This window comes from Branchiostoma belcheri, unplaced genomic scaffold (genome assembly GCF_001625305.1).
Source record: "Branchiostoma belcheri isolate BF01 breed outbred unplaced genomic scaffold, Haploidv18h27 scaffold20, whole genome shotgun sequence".
Lineage (NCBI taxonomy): Eukaryota > Metazoa > Chordata > Leptocardii > Amphioxiformes > Branchiostomatidae > Branchiostoma > Branchiostoma belcheri.
In genome coordinates, this window is record NW_017803491.1 from 891,545 (window position 1) to 910,677 (window position 19,133).

The following is a 19,133-nucleotide window of genomic DNA, read 5'->3' on the forward strand; positions in this document are numbered from 1 at the left end:
TTTTGGACAGTTTACAGCTAAGTGTATTCATCTGTATGTTGACAGGAAGGTAAACTTTCGTTAAACAAAATACACAGCACATGTAGCAGTTTTGTACTTCAAACATAAAACAGTTGTTTTCAACTTTCTCTCATCACCTTGCTGACTGTTACTTTTTCTTGTTGGAGTCTTTTGAACTTGAGTCTTGGCTTAAACCAGCTACAGTGAACGGTTTTCCCTCTTGGCTGGCTCTGCTGCTCATCTCCTGCTCAATGTTCATCCTGAGTTCCTTCTCCAAACCCTGAAAAAAAAGAAAGCAATCTCTTGGGTAGGGTGATGTACGTAATACCGGTACCTGCAGAATTTCTTAGTCTGTACCTGACCATCTGGTGTACCTGAACATCTGCTGTACTTGAACATCTGGTGTACCTGAACATCTGGTGTACCTGAATCTGTTGCTCTTCAGCACTTGGCAGACATTATTACTACACATAACACAGTAGTACAGGGAAACACTGCACATCTCTATCCCACCAGTTTTCAAACATGCCTCCAATCTTGCCGGTGGGCGGTGGCAGCTGGCTATATTACACCAAATGACTTGTATGTTACACCTAGACTTTGTACATCTAACTCTAAACATTGTTTAAAGCTATCTACTGATATATAGCTGATGATGCCCCTACTGAACATCAACATTTCTTTATATCATGATCATGTCTCATATTTGCATGGAACTTACCTTTTGAAGCTTAACTGCTTGAACAATCTTGTTCTTTTTTGGTGCAATCTGTCGTGCTGGTAAAACAGATAAGGAAAAGATTTAGTACTTGGTTCCGCAGATCCTGCATTTTCGAGCCCTGAATATCAATCATTTTCGACTGCGAAGGACTACTAAGAATCAGTTCGCCCCCCTCCCCATAAGTTTCACAGCTATGTCGCCCTCGGGCCTTTTAAACTCTAGCTATGGGCCTATGTATTTAGTCAATCATTTTCCATTCACTTACTTCCTTTCTTGAGGCCTAAAGGCTTCTTCGGGCGCTGTTTCTGCTTCTTAGCGCCGGCTGGAAGTTTGGTCTTCACTTTCAACTTTCCCTGCGCCATGCTGCTGAGATGAATCACAAAATATGGATGAGTCCACCTTCGAAGAGGTAAGAACCGTACATATTTCCATATCATCCATCCCATCTATGCCTATATGACGGATGTACTGTATTCCACGGGCCTAGTACAAAATGTATATTCTTACCTTTTGATTTTGTGTAATGTCACGTTATTTTTAATACAGCAATCCCATTTATAAAAATACAGCAATCCCATTTTATAACATAATACTTTTCTGCCCTCACCGTTTGAGTCAGTGGTAGAGTCCAATGACCCATCATGGCGTCGATAGAAGAAAGCAGAGAGCCGGATGCGTCGGTAGAAAACATCGCCCCAGTCCCTAAAGTAGCGCTTACGTGGCGAGACAGACTAAGGAGTATATTAACATGGTACGTAAGGTACTTTTGGTGATATTATTGAAACCACAGATGTTTCAATGACTGCTAATTTTAGAGGACAGCGCCGTGTGTATGTGCGTGCACGTGCCATGCCTTCGCCACTGCACTGGCCAGGCACCTTGTATGTGTTGCTAAAAATGCTACAAATGTATATTGGTCACGAAGGCAACATTACAATAGCAGTTACCCCAGGTAACTTCATGACTCGCTAGCTCATATGGCCATGTAAATATTTATTCAACCAATATTTTGCATAATTTATGACGGTTCAACTTCAAGCCCATCTATACATATAACCATGGAGGTAGAAAAAGTACCTCCATGATATAACGTTATGTATATCTGTCAACAACAGATCTGTCTATATCTATCGTACATCCACGATGCTATGAAATAAAGAATGTTTCATTACAGAATATGAGAAATAGAGGATGAACAGTGGCATGGGTTCAAATAGTGTGACCTCATCTTGTGAAAGCTGCAATAAAAATTTATTAACACCTCAATGCCCTCATTGCAATTCCAGGAAGGTCCTCAAGATGGTGCTGTTGGGCCAGACCCTGTCCTTGTTGATCTGTGGGACATCTGTCACCAGTACCCTGCTGGAGGCTAAGTACAAAGTCAGCACACCAACAGCACAGAGCTTCCTCAACTACATCCTACTGGCTCTGGTCTTCAGCATTCCACTAGGTCAGGAACATTCATTAGCTTTCTGCCACAACGGACTGAAGAATTGTTTATATGAAAGTTCATCTGTGTTGGTAGTAATCATAGTAAAACATTAAACTTTATTCCAACACACAATTTACAGAGATCAAATTTTCAGCGACCACTGTCGCCTTCATCAGGATAATTAATGACCAGTCACTTCACAACGTGATCTCGCGAGAGTTACGGTTTACAAACACGTGACCTTATTCACACGTGTTTGTGAACTGTAACTCTCGCGAGATCACGTTGTGAAGTGATTGGTCATTGATTATTCTGATGAAGGCGACAGTGGTCGCTGAAAATTTGATCTCTGTAAATTGTGTGTTGGATTCTTGGAATAAAGTTTATTGTTTTACTATGAGTACTGAAGAATTGTTTTTTGTATGAATATATGTACAAATTGTATGTTTGTTTGTTAGTGTGTGTGCTTGCAAATCCTAATGTATTGCAGGATGTACATCCTCACTGCAATATTTTCCTTGCCAGACCCATATATCAACTGTCCACCCCAGTTTATGGCTCTCCTACAAGTCCTAGCTCTTTGTAATTCATGCCATTAGGGGCCATGAATTCGAAGATTGAGGTATAAAATTTGTGGTGTCACCCATGGATCAAACCATAACTGAAAAAGGTCACCTTTTTGCTCTACATAAGTATTTTTCTTACAAGTGATTGCTTGTGTTGCAGTGCGTAGAAGTGGGGATGACAACATTAAGGTTGTAATGAAGCAACGCTGGTGGAAATACGTCATCGTTGCCCTTATTGACGTTGAGGCAAATTACCTTGTGGTGAAAGCCTACCAGTACACCACTCTCACCAGTATCCAGGTAATATGTGTTTGTATGATTGTTGCCTGGCAACTATCTCCCATGCATGTCTTTGTAATGAATTTACCATGTGCCATAAAAGCAAGCTAAATCTATATATGTTCCTATTCATGGTGTTGCATAATCATGACATACTATTACATCATAATACATGTAATATAATAATAAAAAAAATGTATGTATACCAGCTCTATCAGTTTGATTTTGCTTCATGAATAGCAGTGTGGAACATCAAAGATGAAGACAATGTGTAGAGATTGGGGAGATTTTGAACTTCATGTTTTTAATCCACTGCAACAATACAGTTAAATTACCTTGCAACAATAACAATAGAGTTAAATAGAGTTAAATTAAACAATACAGTTAAATTAAACAATACAGTTAAATTACACTGCAGCAATACAGTTAAATGTATGAGATTGAAATGAACATAACATTCCTACAATTAAACATCATGTATAACCCGTGTGATTGTTGCCCCAGCTCCTGGACTGTGTGACCATCCCCGTGGTGCTGGTCCTGTCCTGGATATTCCTCCACTCCAGGTTTAAGTGGGTTCACTACGGCGGCATCGCTGTGTGTCTGCTGGGGGTGGGCAGCCTGGTGGGGGCTGATCTTCTCAGCGGGAGGGACCATGTTGGAGGTAGGGTACCAGTTTTCATACATGATACATTAGCGGCCATCAGCAGAGTCTAAGCCAGCACATACATCTCGCCAGCTCTCTATGTTATCACTTTTCCTTGATATTCTAACTATTCCAGTGTCTCTTGTTTAAAGTATCAGTAAAAGTTAGGTTACTAGTTTTACTGTACATCCCAACTGTTTGTGGTGGTTTTACACCTGGTGTGTTACACCTAAGGGCTGTTATACCAGCTATACTGATACAGATACCATAAGACTATCATTAAGAGGGTACATTTAAATTACACTGTACAATGATTATGGGTTTTACCAACACTGGTTTCATTTGAATTTGTATGGATCCTCATATGGCTACAGGGTCCAGATGAATGATTATGATTGAGTCAGTAAGCTATTGGCTTCTAGAAACCAGGTCACCAGTAGAAAATAAACCCATTTTTTCTGCTGCAGGCACTGACAAGCTGTTGGGAGACATGCTGTGCCTGCTTGGCGCGGCGCTTTACGGTGTGTCCAACGTTGCAGAGGAGTACGTCGTACGCCACTTCACCAGGGTGGAGTTTCTAGGCATGCTGGGAATATTTGGAAGTGTTATCTGTGGGCTCCAGCTGTAAGTCACCGAGAAATTATCTCAAAAATCTTTATTTTCATCATTGAAAACAAGATATTTGAGAATGAATTTAAGCTGTAACATTAATAATAGGTGCTGAAGTTTTTGCAAATTAGCATACAGTTTTTGCCAGTCATGATTTCTGTTTTGTGCCTCTTTCTATGACATATTATAGATGTCTTCACTTCTCTTATAGTGCCATCTTGGAGAGACATGAACTGGCAACAATCCAGTGGACATGGCAAGTTGGTAAGTACCTACAGTACAAGCCAAGGAGCTTTCATCTATGATATTAAAATGCCAAATCTTTACATTTTGCACATTTATTTGACTTTGAAGTTTTGTTCACCATGAAATGTGTGAAGCCGATCACTCTTTAGCCTTATGTGGGTAAATCAGTTTATCACAAGTTTACAGTACAGGTGAACCATTTCTTCCAGGCCTCCTGTTTGTTGGCTTTGCCGTCTGCCTTTTTGCCCTCTACACCATCTTCCCAACAGTCATCAAAATGAGCAGTGCCGTGGTGGTGAACCTGTCCATCCTCACAGCGGATCTCTACACACTTTTCCTTGGGCTCTTCCTCTTCCACTATGTGGTAAGGACTGGTGTAGGATATAGTACATTATATTAGGTATAGTTGTCAAATTATGTCTGTAAATTTACATTATAAGAATATTTTAAGGTTGTTTTACATCAATGTACATGTATCATTCACTTTTTAATATCCTTCATTACTGGTGATGTCTGATCCTAATACATTTGTATTAAACTAAAATGCAAGGTCACTCAGTCAAATAACAAAACAACAGAAAAAAGCACATAAAATTCTAATTTTTATTTACTGAAATACTTTGTATGCCTTTCTTTCCTTTTTCTAGTACCATTGGACTATATTTCCTGGCCTTTGTGCTGATTGTAGCAGGCGTAGTTGTCTACTCTACCAAACCGACTTCAGAAGCACCGCCCAGAGACTACCAGGCCATGCCCGGAGACAGCACAAGCCGAGGGGAGGATGATCCGGGCAGCCGCCAGCCTCTGACGGTCAGTGAGAACCTGGAGCAGGACAGACTGGAGGAGGACCAGGAGCAGAGACACAGGGACGCCAACAGGACCCTCGCTCAGGACCTGAGTGGAAGCCCAGTAGATGTCATGGTATAGGGATTGAATAATATAGAAAGTGCCAGCTTTCATTGTGGTCATTGCTCACAAGAAAAAAAAAAAACTTCTCTAAGTGAGTCAGAACTAGTTGCGGAGACCAGGCATTTGTACACTCCTCAAGTTACATTATTTGTTTGGATATGGATGTTTTTTTGAAATAGGTGTTACAGGCTAGTGCTGTCTACCACTAAGTACATAGAAAAATTATGTAACTTTTCTCTTTTCAAGGATTTGTTTGCAGACATGTAAACACATTGTTTCTATCATCTATGGCAAGACTTCATAAAATAGTTTTGGAGGTCTAAGACTCGAAACAGAATTTTAGGACATCTAAACTAGGATTGATCTCTAAAAAGTTTATGTTTATTGGATAAAAGGTACAGTATGATTAAAGTAGCTATAGAAGAAAAGAAGAAAAAACCTGCATGGGCAAATAGTTTTATTTTTCATAGTATGTTCATATACATAATCATGTAAGCAGAGATAGTGTGCAATATCAAAATGTACGTGTCCACTAAACTTTTGCATTGTTTCAGCACCAGCGAGCTGCCATGGGATCAGTATTACTTTAATAGGAACCCTTAACATGCACACATTGGGTTCATTGTGATTGTCGAACAACATTTAAAATGTTACCGACATATTTTTCTTTGAGACTTTTCATCAATGATTCCAGACTAATGTAAAATTTTGTAGTCTAAAGGGGTAATTATCTTTGTATTATCAGAATGAAATGTCTGTAACAAATTATTACATTAACTTGGACAGTATTGACTTTTTTAGGTTTAGTATGGTATGGTGCGGTTTTGTATGGTATGGTATGGTACAGGCATTGTGCTCCTCAGTTTTGTCATAGACAAGTTTACCTCATTACTTAAAGAATAAGGTAGTTGCTTGGAAGGAAGTAAGAAAGATTCTGTTTTCAATACCCTTAATTTGTTGCTCTGAATTTGTTGTGACAAACTATGTTCAAGGGAGTTACAATAATAATATCACACTTCTTATGCCCACCTACAACAATACATGTAACTAGAAATGTAACATTTGCAAAGCAAATGCATAATGTTTACCTTCGCATGTCGTATGCTCTGTTAAGTCTTACTCAAACACATATTGGTGACAGGAGTCTAAATCCCTCCTACTATAAAATTGCAACATTATGTAACCCAACGCCAGTTACCATGGTGAGAGACAGTCTGGTCATTGACCATGCATGTCAGAGGTCAGTGTTTGGAACGGAAGAAGAAGAGGAAACAGAGCAAAAACAATATGTTTTCCTTCGGTAAACATCAATAATATCACACTATTTATGCCCACTTTGAATCTCCAGCTAGAAACTGCGATAACTTGATTATGTGGCAATAAGGATTGGCAAAATTATTTAGCGTCCATATATAAAGGACGATGCTTAAATTGTTTAAAAGCTACTCTCCACGTCCAATATGCTGTACAAGCTGGCGCTCCTCATACCGTCCATAGGTAGGAGACTCCGCGGAATGTTGGGTACAGTTTGCCTTGGCGGATTTTCAGTTTGTTGTCCAGCATGTTCTGTACCCGACTTGGTTTTCTTCTTCCGTCTACAGAGTCGGTAAAGACTGTAACTCGAACATAACGTGACAAAATACGTGGCTACTATGGCTATCAGGAATACCTCTTCGCTATACATTCTGGTTTTGTGAGAGTGCTTGCTAATGTCCGGAGTGACCTTGACGACTGTCATGGCGGCCCCTGCACTGTTACTGGCCACACAGACGAACCAGTCAAAACTGGCAGCTAAGGCTCCTGTAATTTCTAACGTTCCGTCATTCCGTACATGACAAGCCGAAGCCATGTCCGGACTCCAATTGTATAGACCGGAATCGTTCAGAAATCGCCATTCAATGGTAGGTTTCGGAACTCCTTGTGTCTTGCAGATTACGGTGATGTTAAAGTCCGGGTGCGCCAGACAGTCGTGTGGTGTAGCGGTGACGGTGGGCCTCTCTGCACGTATTTGAACAGCCTTCTCTCCCGGAGTTCCACTGTTTACAGTTGCCTCTTTATGCAAGTTGGGATCAGTACTGTACAGGCCTCTTGCATGCGCGGTAGTCGGTTGGGTGGTTCTAACTCCCGGCATCAGCGCTCCGTTTGACACATGCTGTATGACCAACAGTACAGAAAACAAGTCCCGCACAATTACAGCAGCCTTTCCCATGATGGCGACCGTTCTCGTGAAGTGTCCACCGACCCTTTCTGGCCCACTCTACCGTCTGCTGAGAAAACAAAGTGTAGAGTCAGCCTTACATGTACATACTCGATGCTTCTGACGACCGCCGTCCAAAATAAACATTGCGCCCTCTTCTAGAATGTCGTAAATCCTTCACATTCAGGTCAATAGGTGATTGGAACTGTAGTACTACGCCCCTTATCGGTAGTTAATTTATTGAGAAAAAAAACTAATTTGTATTCGGCAAAAGTACAGCCCTTGTGCTCCGAAGGACTGTATAATAATCAGATTAAACCAGTCCGTGCAACTTCTCCAGGTACCACATTACACCTGTAACACCCGAACAAAAGCTAGTTAATTAACAAAACCAGTAACTTGGTTGTCCCATACAACTAAACTTTTATGACAAGAAAATGGCTTCAAAGCGCCGATACCTACCAACAACACCTTAGGCCTACGGGCATACGCCGCTAGTGCTTATACTAATATTCTCACGGGTATTATCATATGCAGAATGTAGTTCAGGAGACGTAATAACTAAACAGCAACCCATGGAAAAGTTGCCGCAAAGACAAAGCCATATCTTCTAAGAGGGTGAATTGTTTGGCTGCTACCGTATACATTCTCATGTCTCTGTGACTTGTCAAATGTAGTGCCCGTGTTATATATACATTTAGTCGACGTCTGGATTGTTTTGGTTGCAAAGGAATGTCTTTGTACTTCCTATTTGTAATTTTTTCACGTCCTGTTATAAAAGAGACCGTGGTAAATGGTAGCGCGGCACAGAGTTATTGAGTCAAATGTACCTACATGTACTTACCTACATATCCAGCAGTATGAATCGAGAAAGGGAAATGTCAGCACAACCGGGAACTAAGACCAAAATGAGAAACTCTTACTACTAGTCCTCGACCCTTCTCGAATTACCAGGTGGATCAGGCTTGCAGCCGTAGTTCAATCCTACTTCCGTAAATCAACACAGTGGCCTTTGACACGAAAAAGGTAACGGAAGTAGGCCCCACACCAGAGGAACTAAACTACAATGTTGTTTTCTCGTTATGATATTAAACTGAACTGATTTGAACCACTCACCCTCTGATCTCAGCTCGAGGTTCGCTGGAATATATGCATCACTGATCATGCGGACTTCCCGGAGGGGTCAATTAGACTATTGCTCACTGTGCATGTAAGCTGCGCCCTGTCCTTGTGGGGCGGGTCTTCGGTTCACGCCAGGTGAACAGGTTTACTGCGATGTGCATTACTGAGCATGACACTTAGACTATTGTTCACTGCACAGGACTTTTAATGATTAGCTCTACGAATTCTCTTTATGAATTATGGTGCACACGTATTCATTCACGCCAAGTGAACGAGTAATCTTGTTTCCTGTCTCGGTGAGATGATTATTCCAGATCCCCTTGCAAATTGCAAAGGTTTTGCAAGAATTACGAAAGGATGCCCGCAGGCGTCGACACATTAAAATACCATGATAACAAGTTCTGTTGGGCAAGGGAGTCCTTAATTGACCTTCTGTATTGGCGGCCAATGGTTACATGAGTCCAATATGATAGACTCCCCCTACCCCACAGAATCTGTTTGGAGATTATTTTTATTATTATTTTATTAAAGAGGAGTGGTCTTCTTATTTCATACCAAGCTTTAAAAAACCAAAGAGCATTGGACGTCACAGTGGGCGAATGTTTACAAAGAATCACAATGCACGGTTTGATAAGCAGCAGACGCTTTATTCTGTAATCCAAATTCCAAAGTTTACTATTCGTAATCCACAAAACTTCCTGCAGCTACAACATCCTCTTGAAACAGTTTAAACGACATGTGCTTACATATATTTTTTTTCTGTTGCACAAAATCACGCAGCACTAAACACTTGAGTTTTATTTCAGAGATTCACTCTTCACGTTTACAAATGTGTACGTATGTTATGCGATGCCACTTGTTGTGGTCTATCGGATGAACTTGTACATGGGGTTGTAGGGCCGGCAGACGCAGTCCCCGCCGGGCGGACAGGGGGCGCCCTCCATCCGGGTGAAGCAGCCCATGTACCCGCAGCACTTGTCGTGGTCCTTGATGGGGTGGCACTTCTCTCCCTGCAGCTTCTTTCCCTTGCACCCCTGTAAAGGAAAAGTGACAGTCATGAGAGACTTAGGGGAGTTGAGTTTGCAGGAAGACGAAGTAAAGGAAGAGGAAGAAAGAGGTAAAGAAAACAAGACTGCAATATTCAATTTGAGAATAGGGGATTATGACTTAGTTGAAAAATGCATGAGGTTTGGGGAACATGTGTAGCTTCATGTTTCAATATTGTTCATTAAACAATACCAAAGAGCAAACATAAGAATGACAACTATAGCGTCCCTGACACATCATTGTATCAAACGTAACAGTAACATTAAATAACGTCAAAGAAAAATACTATGCAAATACTATGGCATTACATTTGTATCACTTTCTGTGACGTATATATCAATCAGGCAGTGTCCATTTTCGTCTTCTTGACGTAATGTAATTATATATTCACGTACTTGTGTTTCAGAAGATGGAAATAATTTTATAAACAAACAAATGAGTGCCACGGGTAAACAAAAAGGAGCCTCGATGCCAGAAGCAGTTAGAAGCTCATACAATATACTGTATCAACCAAACATTTGATTGAAATAAATACAATGTGTCACGAAACTAAGGCCGCAGAAAAAAATCATCGACGGAATAATGGCTTGTGCACCCTTCGCTATGATCTACTCACGAACGCACTCCTCCAAAACTCCGATACGTCCTCCCGGGCTACAAAACTATCTGAAACGTAACTATGACGTCTAGATTTTGTATGTAGAGTGTCTGAAGAGGAACTGACAGGCATTGCCATGCGCTTCAGCATGCTGGCCAGGTCTTCACTGTCCATGTCGCCGAAGTCTTGAGCTGAAGTCACCACGACGAAGACGACGAGCACGCCGAAGACAGACCAAAGTCGAATGTTGCCCATAGTTTTTTCCTCAGGAGATACTGAAACATTATATAGATAGTTTTCAAGACTAGGAATGTCAGAAGCCTCCGTAGCAGGCTTATAGAACTGGGGGTTCGGTGGTCTCCGGCTGTTTTCTGATTAGCCCAGTTCTAACGGGGGTCGGCTATGTTGTCTATATGCCAATCAGAAAATAGCACATAAAAGACCCCGAAGACCCCCAAACCCCCAGTTTTTGGCATGATATGGAGGCAAGAATGTCAGCACAAAATATACATGACATGACGTGTTTGCATATTGTTATATCTATATTAGGTTCGTGACTCATTTTACTGTGTCCGCATCCCAGGATGTTACGAAAGGCACTTAACACTGATTTTTTCATTCTATTCAGGAGATAATCAGTATCTAGCTTCGTTTATAGACGCCCACGCCACACCGTGTTTGAGGAGAGCAATGCCCCAAACACATTTAAGATACCACAACAATTTTAATGCACTTTGTTTCGTTCATTTTGAATATGAACACTGACATCAACTGTCCACCTCCAACACAGCGTACCCGTTTAAGTAGTCCACGCACTCAATTTATTTAAGTTGCATTGCCTCATATGGTCGATGAGTGAATAATAATTTTACATCGTGATGACAGTTTTTTTTACTCAAGTCGTAGTTTAAAAACGTTAACTTAACGTTAACGTTAGTTTGCTTACACTTGACAGTTCCGACCAATGCTACATAGTATGTTTAAGTCCAAAATTGTCTGGTATCATTTAGTGAAACATTCTACTACGGACTGGAATGTTAATGACTCTTTCTACAACGATCCGTTTCTAATTGCTAAACCATCTTTAGAATGCGGTAGGAAGTTGACATTTTTAAGTATAGAAACTGGCGAAGTTTGAAAGTGTTAGCAAATCCTCCCCCAGTGACCATCACGCCAAGGGAATATTTTGCTGCGTAAAGCAATAATCCCCAGTAAAACGTGTAGTACGGAGATACAGTTGTATGTGGTTTATAGTGGAACATCCGAGTTTTACAGATAAAGTGCAAAGCGCCGAATTGTGCCTTTATCGTATAATGTTCCTGTTTACCTTTTATCTAAACAGCCAAATCCCTTCAGGCTTGTCTGAATATTTGCAGATATCTACAAAAATGTCATGCCAATGTCTGAACTTTATATTATACTCGGGAGATGTCTTTAAACGCCCTTGAAAGGTTACGTCATTGTATCGATTTCTTTTAGAATTGTGTCACTGGAAATTCACAAAGACGCGATAAAAAGTGCACTTAAGAGAAGTACTCAATTACACACTTTTTCTACATAGCGTACAATTAGATTCAAGCAGTCTGGGCTCTTTCAAGCGATGTCTTCAATTTGTACCGTACTTGCCCTGACAAAATGAGACAAAATGGGACCCTTGGTGTCCATTGGTATTTGGGATATGACTTGTAAGTCAAAGATGAGCAGATCCTGACGAATTTCAATGACAGGTATACGATATCTACGCCAAACTCAGTGAATTAAGTATACAGATGATAGTCTAATGATATATTTTCGATAAAGAAAGAATGGTTAAGGAATAAACAAGGAAACCAAGAAGGCATCTTGGAAAATGGCGCAGGGGTTTCAAGCATTCGCTAGTTAAAAGCCAGCAACTGATTTCATGGCCGTGAATGTTCTAATTGAGAAATTAACAGATGTATTAGGCCATAGTTACACAGGATGCAATGCAGGAACTACATCTAACCCCGGGGGCTAGGAAAATCGCATGCGATGGGAACCTAAACATGAATAGAAAGAAACTGTGATCAATGGATGGTAATCTGCCGTGGGACTGTGATAGCATATCTCAATTTTGCACACCCTCCATTTCCCATGGTGATCTTCATCTTTGGTATTCGGAAGACTGCGGAGCTAAGCATTGCGATCAGATATATGTTACTGAATCAGTTTTGAATTCTGTGGCTTTTTATTGATCCTTCAACCACTGACTATCTAATACATTGCATCTGCCGAAAAAAAATGTAAGGAAGGAAATGTAAACTGCAATAAAACAAAACTTTTTGAATAAAAAAAATACCCTGTAGTTTGTGTATACATTTTCCTTTGGTCCTTTACCCATATCAACATCCCAAGATATTACAGTCACTCATCCAAAAGATGAAGAAGAGAGAATTTGTAGATTTCGTGTATAACATTGGATCACTTATCAGCTTCCTGTTGGGCCATTAAGTGAGGAGGTAATGGTCCGTGTTCGGCTGAAATGGACCTTGACGTTCCTTGGACAGACATTGGGCGGAAATACCACAATATCCGTCTAAGAAATTAGGCGGAAATATCACCATTTCCACCTCTCGATAGAGGACATTTCACTCCCGCCATCACCGCAAAGGAGGACTCTGTGTGATTTCAATGAACTTTTCGTCGACACTCAGCCCCAACCCTAATCTCATAATAGGGTAGAATGCTTTCCAAGTAATGTTCGTTTACCCTCGTTCAGTGCAGAGAATTCCCTGACACATTAGCAATACTCTAGGATAAAAACTTATTACCAGGAAGAATCTTTTGACCCGTGAACAAAAGTGAATCGAATGTTAGAATGGGCGGGCATGGAAAAACTAAGGTAAGATTTAAAGGTTCTAAAATCTACATACTTTTGTCGAAAAATCTCTTCACGATCAAATTTTTGTCAAGAAAAAGACAAGTGTTCAGAGTCTATTAGAAGCTGGCGAATATCATTACAATGAATGAGGTCTGCATTCTTTAGTTCTTTAGATCGAAAAACTTACCAAAAAAAAACATGAGAAAAATCAAGTATTTATATTACGCAGTATTTTAAGGAAATAAAGATACACAAACCGCGAGTCTACATAGCACGATTTTGCTAACTTTGCGGTTTTCCAGCCGGCTTGATTTGGCATTATTCGCTCTTCTCGTTGGACCCAAAAGATAGCTCCGACGTCTTAACATCATAATTTATTATAAGGCGAAACTGGATTTCAAAAACTGAGATGATTTCTGAATTTTTGCACCCCTCGCCGGATCAGCTAAGATCTTATTTGAGTCTGCTACGCCAGTCAGCTAAAAAAGTAGAATTGTCATAAATCTGGACTCTTCCAAGGATAGACCGAATAATAAAACATCAAGACCCGATATTAAGAGAACCCACCTTCCGTGCTGATTGACAAGAACGCCGGTTGTCGCTTGGCAGAAGTTCTTCTGATGATCTGGTCAGGTCTGCCTCTCGAAACCACTGAAGGACAGTCTCCTCCGAACCCGGTATTTAAAGCCCTTCCTGGCGCAAGTAGTGTTTTCCTTAAGAGCTGACGTCAGGCAATTAAAGCAGCGTGGGACGTCCTTTGCGAACCGTTAAAAACGTTGGGATTCAAAACGTGACGTGGGCGATAGCGTGGGACGTGTTTCCTCCGCATGCGGGTGCACATCCGCAACATTTCCTTTCATCTGTTTTACAATCAAAACACGTTCCCCTGATATCGCAACAAAGAAGTAATCCTAGCGGCAGAACTCTTAATAAGGGATTAACTCAAGAAATTAGAAGACATTCTGTGAATGCGGGATTAGCCGAACTTTCTTTTAGGCCACGCACGGAAGAAATGCTTCATTTGGATTAATACGCGAAGGTGTAAACTATCCTTTGTGTTAGGATTATGCATTTCTTTAATTAGTCATAATAATTATCGTCCCACTGGGTTATGATACGTGACTAGCGAACGGAAGTCCGTCTTTTTAATTTTACAGTATGGCACTAATTAGAAGTTGAAAAAGCCAAGTCCCTAAAGATTTGAGTAAACTTCAAACTTTTTCGCGTTTCGGCAGTTTTGCTTTGTTCTAGTACTTCAAATAACATGGTAATATTGCTTCGTCCGAAAATCGATACGATGTATTATTAGCTTGAAACGCTGCGCGGAGCAAGTACTATTTCTGTTCTTAACTATTAGTTTCGTGTGGCAAGTAATTAAAGAACATTTTCGCCCCAACAGAGAAGAAAAATAACCTGTTCTTTTGTAGGAGTTACACCTGTGACAGATCAGATTTACCAATCACTCATCGTCTTCTTTGAACGTTTCCTTTGGCAGTTGAAAATAGACATCTTTTTTAAGGTATGCTTTGTTTCTTGGCTATATTTATATGTCCTTGGTAAATGAATCGCCTACGCTGACGAAGGGTTGAGTTACTTCAACGCAAAAAATGAGGGGTTTCATAGGGAGTGGATATTTTTATTGCAGCAAAGAAGTATATACATGTTGCACAAAAAAGGATATATTTATACAGTACGAACAAGGACGGTCGCACCAATATCAAAGAGGAAAATAAAAGTGAGATTTCCGAATTCAGTAATGTACGCCCTGAGGTATGTACAATTAAGACATTCTTGTTAAGGCTGCCTTAAAGGTTCCCAGCAAAATGTGTATAAACCATTTCATTTTTTTTGCTATCTTTTTTAAAAATTAAGACCATCTTGGCCTGTCGTCTTCCTGTACTTGTACATTGTAAATCTGTTGCTTCTGTCTTTTTCTTTTCTAAATCTTATATGATGTTAAATCATTTCTGCTATTTCATATTTATTCTCCTCTTTCATGCTAGTACCATCTATAAATAACAAAATTTAAAACATTTCTACCCTCATATACAAACATGTACTTCATGAACATTTTTGCATACACATACCAAATCATATACAGCATTGCTTTTATGTTTCTAAAATCTGCTGTTCTCACATATATATATATATTGTTGACCACTTTATTTAAAACGTTAAGAAGTTCAATTGACTTTTAATTGCACATCTAATGTAGTGGACTGAGACTTATTTTAAGTTTATATGTATGTCTAATCTTGGTTCTGTATGTGGATGGCCTCCAGTCCCTTCTGTGTGAGCACCTCCTCCATCTCTGTGACCTGGGCATCAAAAGACTGAGACCCCATCGACAGCAGTCCTGAAATGGAAAGGAACAGCAATGAATGTATAGCTTTTGAGGTGTCACATAAGCAATCTGTGCTTTTGACCAATACTCAATACATATATGTGAATAAATAAAAGAAAAAAAAACAATGGCACAGAATAAACCATAATGTTTAATCCTGCAATGTAATATTTTTATGCATGTTATAGAGCTGAGTTAAGTTTATGGTCAATCTATTTATTTTTTTCTTCAAAAGGACAGAATCCGAGATGTAAGCAGAAGTCCAGGAAAAGGCTTTCATCTATCTATCATTTAGTCTTGAAACCTAGAACTAATAGTGTGTAAATGCATTTACTTTCACAGTTTTATTTTTTGGTATGAGGAAAAAAGGTTTTGGCAGGGTTTAATGTTTGCGGAAGCAATCTGAGATGTAAGCAGAACTCCAGGAAAAGGCTTTCATCTATCTATCATTTAGTCTTGAAATCTAGAACTAATAGTGTGTAAATGCATTTACTTTCACAGTTTTATTTTTTGGTACGAGGAAAAAAGGTTTTGGCAGGGTTTAATGTTTGCGGTAGAAACAATTTTGTAGTACACTCCAGTCTTGAATTCTTTTCCTATGACCCTATTGCCCCTGTCAGAACTAGAGGTCACTCCAGGCACAAATAGAGTGCAAAACATGTAACAGTGTGTTAATCCCCACTTCACAGCATGCCTGTAGATTATCATGCAGGCCACAGTCTTTCATTCAAAGCCTTTCCTCATTAAATCTCCCCTCACATCACACCACAGTTAATCTTTGCTGCAGGCTTTTCGCAAGCTAAGTAAAGCTTATGATGTGAAGATTAAAATGGAATAAAGTGTGGAATTTTTACTTATTGTGCATAAATCTGAAGTGCCTGACTGTGCACATGATTTACTAAAACTTTGCGTGATGCAAATTTTAAAACTTTGGAAAAGTTACAGCTTTGACCCCCCCCCCATATTGTAGAAGTGGAACATACCAAGCAGGTTATCCAGCTTTGTAAGGTCTGGCCTGGACGAGTCCAATTTGAACTGGAGGGGGTCGAAGTTTTGCTGTTTCAGTTCTCTGACCATTTGTCCCTCAGCATGTTGGCCTCGTAGGAAGGACACAAAGACCATTTTGGCTGGGTACACTTCCTCACTGTACTTCTTAAACAGTGGCGCAAACCTGGAGGTAAAATGACAATCAATCAATCAATCAATCAATCAATCAAGCAAGCAATCAAGCAATCAAGCAAGCAAGCAAGCAAGCAAGTGTGACTGAAGATCCTCTAATGGAAAGACCCACTATATGCACCAGATGAGTCCTTACCTGTACCCCCCTTGGGAGTTAGTGTTCTCCTCCTCATCAGTCACAATGATGAAGGTCTTCACCACTTCCTTACGGTCATAAAACGGCTGCAGGCTGGCTGCAGGGGCCGTACAACCACTGGCTTGGACAGTAGTGGCCACGTCCAGTACCTACAGGTCAAGTAAAAGATAAAGTTTCAATTTTTTTTCTTTTTAGTGTAATTAACATCAACTTTATTAAGTCTACCAGACACCCTAAGACTGCCATAAAAAAAAGAAACTGAATTTAAATAGATCTTCTTATGCAGCTAGCCTGGGTTCCATCTTGGTTAGTTTACGTCCGCTCCTACAGTCGCTACCGACTGTAGGAGCGGACGTAAACTAACCAGGATGGAACCCAGGCTACTTATGCAGCATCTCATTCAGCAATCCCTTACATGTAGGTATGCAAACTTCAGATTCTAGAAGGCCTTGACAACAGTATATTCTAATACTAATACCATGCTGTAGACTTATTGTTGTGGCCTGTCAAACTGTTATTCACAGAGCGGTGACAAACCTGTGGTATTGTCTCGGGCAACACGTCGGGCTCAAAGTTACTGCCGTTGAAGAAGACCAGCTTGGCGGACGTGATGGCGGTCAGCAGGCTAGCGATGATGGTGGACGTCCTGATGGCCACGCCCATGGACGAAGACGCATCACCAATCACAACCACAGGTGGCTCCAGAGGTACACTGTCATAGATATGGTATATATACATAACAATTTTAACGTAAAGCAGACTTCAGATTGAAGACAAAACAATTTTTTGTGCTTGGAATGAAGATTTTATTTAGTGACCAACTGCCATTTGAGTACCTAATGTGTGGATGGCATTCAGCACCAAGGACAGAAACTTCCTGTACATAGAAGCATTGCAACTGTACCATTGTTCAATCAGCACCTGCAGTTTCCAACTGTGACAGCATTTGAAAGTTTAAAACAGGTATAAGCAATGAAACAAATACATGACAAATATTATAATGATAAATCAAATTTTACACACCTGATTTCATGCAGTCTTTTCTCAGCCAGTGGGATCAGGAGGTCAAAGAATGAAGCCTTCTCCCGAGCATCTGTAGAACCACCTCCTCCCTCTTGTTGGTCATTGTTTGTATCTGGGGATGAACAATCATTTTGGGATGACCACTCATTTAGGGATGACCAGTCATTTGGGGATGACCAGTCATTTGGGGATGACCAGACATCTGGGGATGACCAGTCATCTTCTAGATTACAAAGCAACAGTTATGAGCTTATATATCAGGGGACAGTCCTATGCTTCTACACCAAAATTTTCTGATGTTTTCCTACTACGTAGTACTATATCAGATGCTGCAATTGAAAATCAAATCAAAGGTCTGGTTTTGTCAGTGCACATGGTGCCAGTATAAAGGGTTGTTGAAACAATCCATGTAAGTTTATTTACTGTAATTCACTTTATTTTCACTGTAGCAAAATTTCACGGTCTGAGAAAAATGGGGATGTTCACTGTACTATACATTCACGGTGGTGACAGGTGCAGGAAAAAGAAGGTTCATGAATTACCTGTTGACTGTAATGATAAGTTCACGGTACAGAAGTGACAGTGAAAACAGTGAACATAAAAGTACAGTTAACAAATCAGGAATTACAGTATTAATTGGTTTGCCACCTATATAGGGTTGTTATAGTAGTACACAAGCTGTAAATGTTGTAAGTCTGTTGAGAAGGAGAAGGAGAGAAAAAGGAAGTAACTTAGTTAAGAAATAGCCAAGAAGATAGAGACCTTGTAGCTCACCTGCATGTCTGGGGGAATCCTTTCTCATCATCTTTAGTGTCAGCAGACGCTCCATCAGCTTCCCATAGGGAAGGTTGACCTTGGACCCAGAGGTCAGAAGGTCATGGATGACCTTGTCTGTGGCAGGACAGGCCAGGTCCTCATAGTTCCTAAACAAGAACAATATGACAAAGTTAGAAAAAAGTAGTTTAGCATAACGTCTGTTAAATTCAAACAAAGCCAGTGTTATTTCAGCAACTTCTACTACTCAGTAATACAACATTTCACTAAGCCACAAAATTTTTAATATATGTACTATATGTATACACATATATATAGGTCATAAAATTATTTTGATCAGTGCTAACTACAACTAGGTTGTACCTTTGCAATAGCCTCTACCAGGCTTGAGGGCGCGGCTGGAAATATAGTAGAAATTGGCCAAATAGAGAGATATAACACGCCGAGGGAGTTTAGCCATCCAGTT

At 40.2% G+C, this 19,133-nt stretch overlaps 4 protein-coding genes across 8 annotated transcripts in view; 1 reads left to right on the plus strand and 3 right to left on the minus strand.

The window, feature by feature from the left end:
* Nucleotides 1-1,118, minus strand: part of LOC109469334 (UPF0390 protein zgc136864-like) — a 2,515-nt gene extending 1,397 nt beyond the window's left edge. The window contains exons 1-3 of one of the 2 annotated variants that reach the window (XR_002140184.1): nt 987-1,118; nt 722-777; nt 83-280 (exon numbers count right to left, since the gene is read on the minus strand). Coding sequence is in view for 1 of the 2 variants with exons in the window: in XM_019767840.1 (XP_019623399.1) it covers nt 149-280; nt 722-777; nt 987-1,083 (285 nt within the window). In the remaining variant the exon portion in view is untranslated. Of the gene's footprint in view, nt 1-11; nt 281-721; nt 778-986 lie in introns of those variants that run through there. The other variant, XM_019767840.1, reaches the window with a different exon arrangement.
* A 196-nt stretch (nt 1,119-1,314) lies between these two features.
* LOC109469339 (solute carrier family 35 member F2-like) lies at nt 1,315-6,352 on the plus strand. The gene is given in 9 exon segments (XM_019767846.1): nt 1,315-1,472; nt 2,008-2,171; nt 2,880-3,019; nt 3,503-3,662; nt 4,112-4,268; nt 4,465-4,517; nt 4,709-4,863; nt 5,147-5,152; nt 5,154-6,352. Coding segments are annotated over 9 exon segments (1,218 nt in total). The 5' UTR covers nt 1,315-1,362; the 3' UTR covers nt 5,427-6,352.
* A 302-nt stretch (nt 6,353-6,654) lies between these two features.
* Nucleotides 6,655-8,772, minus strand: LOC109469121 (hemicentin-2-like). 3 transcript variants are annotated; one of them, XM_019767507.1, is made up of 2 exons: nt 8,722-8,772; nt 6,655-7,672 (listed from the first exon to the last, which is right to left on the minus strand). In XM_019767507.1, exon 2 carries the CDS (start codon nt 7,615-7,617, stop codon nt 6,844-6,846), a length of 774 nt encoding a protein of 257 aa, XP_019623066.1. In that variant the 5' UTR covers nt 7,618-7,672; nt 8,722-8,772; the 3' UTR covers nt 6,655-6,843. The 3 variants fall into 3 exon arrangements, with proteins under 3 accessions (XP_019623066.1, XP_019623065.1, XP_019623064.1); XM_019767506.1 differs by having other exon boundaries at nt 6,655-7,675; nt 8,722-8,754; XM_019767505.1 differs by lacking the exon at nt 8,722-8,772 and adding an exon at nt 8,450-8,653 and having other exon boundaries at nt 6,655-7,675.
* A 6,062-nt stretch (nt 8,773-14,834) lies between these two features.
* The window catches only part of LOC109469324, an 11,931-nt gene continuing 7,632 nt past the window's right edge, over nt 14,835-19,133 (minus strand). Inside the window, exons 8-14 of one of the 2 annotated variants that reach the window (XM_019767824.1) lie at nt 18,668-18,816; nt 18,096-18,116; nt 17,894-18,005; nt 17,408-17,582; nt 16,871-17,019; nt 16,539-16,726; nt 14,835-15,567 (exon numbers count right to left, since the gene is read on the minus strand). In XM_019767824.1, the coding sequence (XP_019623383.1) occupies nt 15,461-15,567; nt 16,539-16,726; nt 16,871-17,019; nt 17,408-17,582; nt 17,894-18,005; nt 18,096-18,116; nt 18,668-18,816 (901 nt within the window). In that variant the 3' untranslated portion in view covers nt 14,835-15,460. The remainder of the gene's footprint in view (nt 15,568-16,538; nt 16,727-16,870; nt 17,020-17,407; nt 17,583-17,893; nt 18,006-18,095; nt 18,117-18,667; nt 18,817-19,133) is intronic. The other variant, XM_019767825.1, reaches the window with a different exon arrangement.

Bases quoted from the DNA above. Each gene is read 5' to 3' on its own strand.
- LOC109469121 (XM_019767507.1), bottom strand. From the start codon at position 7,617: ATGGGAAAGGCTGCTGTAATTGTGCGGGACTTGTTTTCTGTACTGTTG.